This window comes from Sinocyclocheilus grahami, unplaced genomic scaffold, assembly GCF_001515645.1.
Source record: "Sinocyclocheilus grahami isolate Dianchi unplaced genomic scaffold, SAMN03320097.WGS_v1.1 scaffold52.1, whole genome shotgun sequence".
Lineage (NCBI taxonomy): Eukaryota > Metazoa > Chordata > Actinopteri > Cypriniformes > Cyprinidae > Sinocyclocheilus > Sinocyclocheilus grahami.
In genome coordinates this window covers 774,954-782,138 of record NW_015505231.1, presented here as the reverse complement: position 1 = coordinate 782,138, position 7,185 = coordinate 774,954, and the positions used below count along the sequence as shown (strand labels likewise).

Here is a 7,185-nt window from a genome sequence, read left to right as displayed (position 1 = left end):
GGAATTCTGAAAGTATGGGTGCGTCTCAATCAGCTCCCTAGCTCCCGAGCTTGTGAATCAGTAGATCGTGTACACGAATTCGGGCACTGGTAAGTTCCCTGACTTACTGCACGTTGGGACAGTGATCACTCGAAGTCCAGTGACATGATTACGTACAGCGTCAACGGACAACACTGTAGAACGTCATCACTGGAATTAATAAACAACAGGCAGGACCAATCTCATTTTGATATTATTTTTTATTCACTTTAAACACATCATTCTGTTACATGTTCTTACAACATTTCAGCTGAATATTAATTATAAATGATAATTAGATGTGTTAATTACCTGTCTAATGATGTGTGTTTATGTTGAAATACACTAAAAACTACATTATTTCCAGTAAGGGAGCGCCGATGCCCCCTAGTTTTTGGGGTGCATTGTGGGATTTTTCAGGGAGCAAATGTTCCAGTGCACTGAAAGGATTTTGCGATTGAGACAACCCTTAAAATGGCCGACTCCCTGATCAGTGCCCTGACTACTGAACAAGGGAGCTGATTGAACGCACCCGGCATTTTTATAGCACACTGAATCTTTAAAGTCAAAGGGCCAAATAAAATGTGGATTTTCATTAAATTACCCCTTTGAAAGAACAAGTTGTTTTTCTCTCTTGGAATTTGTTGTGAGTGAAAGTTTCAAGATATACAGTTTAATCATTTATTTTACATAATTGCCTATTTTATAACTAATAAATGGTTTCTGGACTTGGAGGATAGTCAGTGAGTGGAGTTAAAGGAATAGATTACCCAAAAATGAAAAATAAAATTAAAAGAATACTATAGAAGTCAATGGGGACCAGGAACTGTTTAGTTGAAGAAATAAATGCATACAGATTTGGAACAACTTATGTTCCAATGAGTAATGACAGGCAATTCATTTTTCATTAAAAAAAATATATGAAACTACTCGGGTCAAGTGATTAGGTATAAAATCCCTGAAATTGGACTAATGAATGCAAATAAGGAAAAGTGTTACCTCGCCATCCTGCCTCACTCGGCGTTGAAGAACAACAGCATTACTTTGTGTAATATCTCCATCTGGTGTTTTTCTAGGGTAGCACACTTTTTAAAATGTCTCCCTTTTCACGTGTTGTCAGATTGTATACTTCATACATGGATGATCAGTTTTTCTCTGAGATTTGTTCTGGTAAGACTGAATATAATTCATATGTTGTATTATGAGTTTCATGCACTGATCTAGATCAGTGGTTTCATGCTATTATTTTTAGATGTGTGTGTGTATATATACATATTTTTTTATCATATATATTATAATATATTTTTTATCAGTGGACCTACAGTTCTGTTTTTTAGTTGTTTTATTTCTTGTATTGTGAACTGCCAATTTCAAAGAAAGACTGAATTTATACATTTTTACATGTAGTGTCATGTACTATGTTTAGATTGCAGAAAATAACATAAGAACACACACGCACATCTTTATGTAGACTCAGTGCTGGTTCTTTAATGAGATGACTTCCATTAAAACATGAGTATAAAGCTCAAAACAATCAGTGCAGTTTAGGGTCTGCAGCAACTATTTGACCATGACAACAGCATGAGAACAAAATAAGAGTGTCAATAGTCTTTCATCAAACATCTCTGAATATTACATTATCACTTAATAAATAAACCAATTTAAAATAGGAATATGTTAATAAATAACAATAACAAAGACACATTCAACCATATACGTAACACTGACAACAGCAGCAAACTTTCCTTTCATGAAAATAAAAATGAGCATAAAGCATATATAAAAGCATTCAGCTGGTTAAATAAATGGAAGACACAACATCTACCTTAAGCATAACGTGTATAAATAATTTGTACTTTACGGTTTAATTCCGATTAAAATATTACTTGTGCCCAAGCTGCCATGACAAAGGCACAGATACATATATTTCTCTCTGAATCTGAGCCACATGTATCATGGTCCATTCGTTCACATTTAGCCATTTCTTCAGAATGCAAGTCATATTATAGAACATGTGCTTCTTTGTCACAAAGTCACTCACAAAAATAAATAAATATATGTTAAGAATAAAATTAAAGATAGTCTTTCAACTTTTTGGCTTGCCAATATTAATACATTTCAACAGACATATTATTGGGGGGGAAACAGCATGAAATTATGTGAAAGGAATAAAAACTAACAACAGGAAGAAAAAAAAGTTGGATTGTCATCAACAAACAACAAATGACCTTTGCATGTGGTGGGCTGTAGAGATACAAAGTAAAGATGCATATTAAAATGAAAACCATAGAAACCAAGAACTCAACACTGAAAATATGAACCATCAGTGAGCTGGAAAGAATGACCTGGGACCTTGTGCATGAAACTATCTGGGCAACTGTGAATATGGACCAGAATTGATGAAAATTTGTTCAGTGCTCTTGAACGAGGTGTTATGAGCCAACTTCATTTACAACAGGGCAAATGTGTGTGTATAAACAGCGTATGTGTGAATTATTGCGTGTGTAGGTGTGTGTGTGTGAGAGAGAGATTACAAAGCTGATCTAGCTATGATTATTTTGGCTGCTGATCACGTTTCCGCCTGGAGGGGCAATATGTATCGAGTCCAGGATTGGCCGCAACACCTGACCAAATGGCCTGAGAGAGAAAGAGAGCATAAAGTACTGTGAAAATCACACAGATCTTCTTACATAACTTTTCAGCACTGGAAATGTGACAGCTGAAAATGAGAGAACATCACGGTTATACAATCACGAATGGGTGAATCTCACAAAAACATGGTCAAGGTCACATCTCACTACAAAATCAACAGGATAAAAATTAAGCCTATTTTTAGGACCATTAAATGGATAGTTCATCCAAAAATGAAAATGTTGTCATTCACGTTAAAGACAGAACCTCTATGAAATTTTTAAAAATGTCTTAGTGCAGGGCTGTCCAAACTCGGTCCTGGAGGGCCGGTGTCCTGCAGAGTTTAGCTCCAACTTGCCTCAACACACCTGACTGGAAGTTTCTATGCCTAGTAAAGAGCTTGATTAGCTGGTTCAGGTGTGTTTAATTAGGGTTGGAGCTAAACTCTGCAGGACACCGGCCCTCCAGGACCGAGTTTGGACAGCCCTGTCTTAGTGTCTGTTGTCTATACGATGAAAGTCAATGGAATCAAATGTTGTTTTGGACCCTTTTGACTTTGAAGGAACAGTTCAACAAAAAAATTAAAATTTCCTGAAAATGTACGTACTTTCTGGCCATCCAGGATGTAGATGAGTTCGGATGTTTCTTCATCGGAACAGATTTGGGGTAATTTACATCATCAGTGGATCCTCTGCAGTGAATGAGTGCCGTCAAAATGAGAGTCCAAACAGCTGATAAAAACATCACAATAATCCACAAGTAATTCACACCACTCCTGTCCATCAGTTAATGTCTTGTGAAGCGAAACATTGCATGTTTGTAAGAAGCCAATTCATCAAGATGTTTTTAACATCAAACCATTGCTTCCGGCTAAAATAGTCCTCTATCCATAATCTTGCTTTCTCTATTAAAAAAGTCATTTTGTCTGAATCAGGAGAGAAATATGCACAGATCAAGCATTGTTTACAAGCCAAAACAATTCTAAACAAATATGTTGGTGGATTATGATGTGAGAGAGCAACAGGTGATGGACTTTTTCACTGCCGTTATTATGGATTATTTTATTATTATATTATGGACTAGTATTTTGACCAGGAGTGATAGTTAAAATGCCTTAATGCTGAGTTTGTTTCTTACAAACACACAGCTTTTTACTTTACAAGACATTAATTGATGGACAGGAGTGGTGTGGATTACTTGTGGATTTTTGTGTTGCATTAACAGCTGTTTGGACTCTCATTCTGACGGCACCCATTCACTGCAGAGGATCCATTGTTGGGCAAGTGATGTAATGATACATTTCTCCAAATCTGTTCCAATGAAGAAACAAACTAATTTACATCTTGGACGCCCTGAGGGTGAGTAAATTTTCAGCAAAATTTCATTTAATTGTATTAAATTCCTTTAATTGTATGGATAAAATCATTATATAAAATATGTATTGTTTCACACAATACAAGTCACACAGGTTTGGAACAACATGAGGGCGTCTCTTTAAGATTTCCCACATTATTTTCTGTACATTTAAGCACTTTCTCCTCAAAGTTATATTACCATAATGCATCAATTTTTTTTTGTGTATATACTTTTGCCAAACAGTAGCTTTTGACAATAAAGATTAATTTAACACATTGAATATTCTTGTAAAACGTACTCCAATAACCTTGTTTTATTCATGAATATGTTTTATTCACAGCAATTTATTTAAGCTATTTGTTTATAGCTATAAGCTATTAGTCACTAAATACTTACCTATCAAGTGGAAGTAAAAATAACACCGGAAATCTTCTTGAAATACGTAAGCATGTATGTGAGCAGGTTTATGTTTAGCATACTCACGTGGAGAGCACTTCAGAGGGCAGATCTGTGATATAGGAGGGAATTTTATTGCCAGTGAGAAACTGGGCCACCTCATTAGTGAACGTGTTACAGTTGTGTTCAAACAATCTGTACTTGTCACCACTGCAGAGAGAGATAGAGACGAGAGATTTAAGAGGCCTACAAAATGTAAGCAATGCATATAAAGCACATGTTTGTACAGTACAAAAACTTTATAAAGACCTTATACCTGAAGAAAGGAATACTATAAACAACCGTAAAAAGATACGCTCACCTATATGTTGTTTCTCCAAGTGAGGACAGATAATCCATAAAGATCTCCTCTGTCACTTCAGTGTTTCCCAGCTCCACCACTGTGTCTGGAGGTCCGAGCATCGTCCCCCCCTGTAAACACTCATACACAGTGTGCTTGCTACATACTGTCCTTGTAGCCGCCCTAGAATAAATGTACCTCTTAAGGACAATTATGTTGCAGGGCCAATGTGCTAAGATGTTCAAAGCTTCACATGAATGGCAATAAACATGTAAACTGAGGGCTCACAAACAGCACAACATGAAGTACACCGAGTATATATTGGGGCTATGTTTTGAAGTGCTTGTCCTATCTTGAGTGTCGTAATGGGCTGAGATTTTACCGGTGGGCAACTAGAGATCCCGGCACCACCATAGAAGAATTCCTCTCCGTAGACCACTATAGATGTGTGCCTGTGTTGACATACAAGAAAAGCATATAGTTATATAACTAGAGATTTATATATTTAACTTATTTATGCATAAAAGGTTTTACCCATAATCTATAATAAGTAGATATTAAATAGTAGTAATTCACTTACCAAATCCCATCAAGCTGTTTTCCTGTAAGAAAGAATATGTTTTTAGAAATCATACAATTATAGAATTAGAGATATTACGTATGTTCCTCATAAGTTATAAATTATCTTTTTTATTATTAACATAATATTAGGACTGTTGTGGTTTGAACCATTCAAATAGCTACATTATGTTACATTTAATGAACCTTGAGAACCATTGCTACCTTCAGCACGTGACACGATTAATCACAATAAAGAACATCATGTTCTTAAACAGCTTGTTCTTTATAAATAATTGTAGATAACTGAGAGTACCAGATAAACTGGTCTCGATGAATATAGATGTCAGGGTTATTATGTGAATAAAAGATTTTGTTGATAAAAGTGTTTTCGTCGATCAGCTGTAATCGGACGCGAATTTACAAATCCTAGTACAGTGACGGCATCTTTTAAATATTCATAAGCAAGCTGTTCGCTATTGGATAGTAACGACGAGACGTCAGTATTACACTATTAATAATCATGAACTAAGTCGTCGTCATTGGACGGTTGCCAATCAACGTTAGAATCAGGTCATTAATATTCAGTAGCCAAGATTCGTCATTGGAAGATTACCAGGCAACAGTGGGCTAATATAAATGAGCTAAACCTTCTTCATGGTAGGATTGGAAATTTCGCGGCCCTCACCAATATAACGGTAAAGATATACTGCATCACTCACCTAACATTATCGGGCTGAGCTGTCGGGCCATTCCCCTCGACAGATCATAAATGAAGAGCTGCACTCCAAACGTCGAGTCGTGTTGATTCATGTTTGTGATGCTGGAGGCTGACTGCGGCTGACTATAGCCTGTCTGCGGCGATACACTGCAGTTACACGGCCTTGAGGTCCTCAAATGATCGCGACAGTTTGAAATGTCTAAAACAGTGTCTCTATATCGGACTTTTGGAGAATCGATGGCATTAGGAGGATCTGAGTAAAGAATACATCAAAGCTCCAAGTCTCCAGTGAAGAAGCGCATTAATTCAATGGCACAACAGCGCCATCTATCGTATGTGCGAGCGTTTACCTCACGACATTGAAAACACATTAAATGCCCCCGACAAATAAAACTGTAATTTCAGTGTGTGTATCTTTAAATTGGTTTTACGTTTAACCTATCGTCCTGTTCTGTTAACGTTCTTCATCCATATTTTTTATTGGTTGCAGCTTGACAAATTTACAGCTTGGCCTACTTCTCCATTCTTAACTTATAGGCTAACTACTTTTTGAGACAAGCTTCGACTGTTGAAAAGATCTGAGAAGAGATGAGCCAAAGCCTTCACGTGTACTCGGAATAAAAGAGATTTTATAGTGCTTATTTTGAAATAAAGTAACTTAAAAAGAACGTCTCACAAAATAATGTTTTAAAAAAAAAACATTCCCAAAAAGCTATAAATACAATTCTCTCCTTTTCTTCTTTTAAAGGGGTCATATGATGCTGCTAAAAAGAACATTATTTTGTGTGTTTGGTGTAATGAAATGTGTTTATGCGGTTTAAGGTTCAAAAATCACATTATTTTCCACATACTGTACATTATTGTTTCTCCTCTATGCCCCACCTTTCTGAAAACGGGTCGATTTTTACAAAGCTCATCGTTCAGAAAAGAGAGGTGTGCTGTGATTGGCCAGCTATCCAGTGCGTTGTGATTGGCCGAATTCCTCAAGCGTGTGACGGAAATGTTACGTCCCTCACCATATTGTGATGCCTGCGGCAACCACATGTGACGACCCCGGGCTGGACTCCGCTTCGTCCACGGTGAAACCGATCCCGCGATCAGCAGCGCGAAGTTGATGTATTCCCTCAGCGACCAGCACGGATCAGCTCCAGGCATGACGAAGCGG

General features: G+C 36.9%; 1 protein-coding gene across 2 annotated transcripts; it reads right to left on the bottom strand.

Annotated features, from left to right (window-relative positions):
- Positions 1 to 1,465: 1,465 nt before the first annotated feature.
- LOC107583264 (desumoylating isopeptidase 1-like) lies at positions 1,466 to 6,405 on the bottom strand. 2 transcript variants are annotated; one of them, XM_016269421.1, is made up of 6 exons: positions 6,022 to 6,405; positions 5,322 to 5,343; positions 5,124 to 5,193; positions 4,763 to 4,872; positions 4,489 to 4,611; positions 1,466 to 2,655 (listed from the first exon to the last, which is right to left on the bottom strand). In XM_016269421.1, exons 1-6 carry the CDS (start codon positions 6,110 to 6,112, stop codon positions 2,562 to 2,564), a joined length of 510 nt encoding a protein of 169 aa, XP_016124907.1. In that variant the 5' UTR covers positions 6,113 to 6,405; the 3' UTR covers positions 1,466 to 2,561. The 2 variants fall into 2 exon arrangements, with proteins under 2 accessions (XP_016124907.1, XP_016124908.1); XM_016269422.1 differs by lacking the exons at positions 5,322 to 5,343; positions 6,022 to 6,405 and having other exon boundaries at positions 4,763 to 4,924; positions 5,124 to 5,194.
- Between the last annotated feature and the right edge of the window lie 780 nt (positions 6,406 to 7,185).

Coding starts and splice junctions, on each gene's coding strand:
- LOC107583264 (XM_016269421.1), bottom strand. CDS start 6,112: ATGAATCAACACGACTCGACGTTTGGAGTGCAGCTCTTCATTTATGAT. Junction 5,344..6,021: donor GCTCAGCCCGATAATGTTAG/GTGAGTGATGCA, acceptor TCTTTCTTACAG/GAAAACAGCTTGATGGGATT. Junction 2,656..4,488: donor CCCTCTGAAGTGCTCTCCAC/GTGAGTATGCTA, acceptor TTTCTCTCTCAG/GCCATTTGGTCAGGTGTTGC.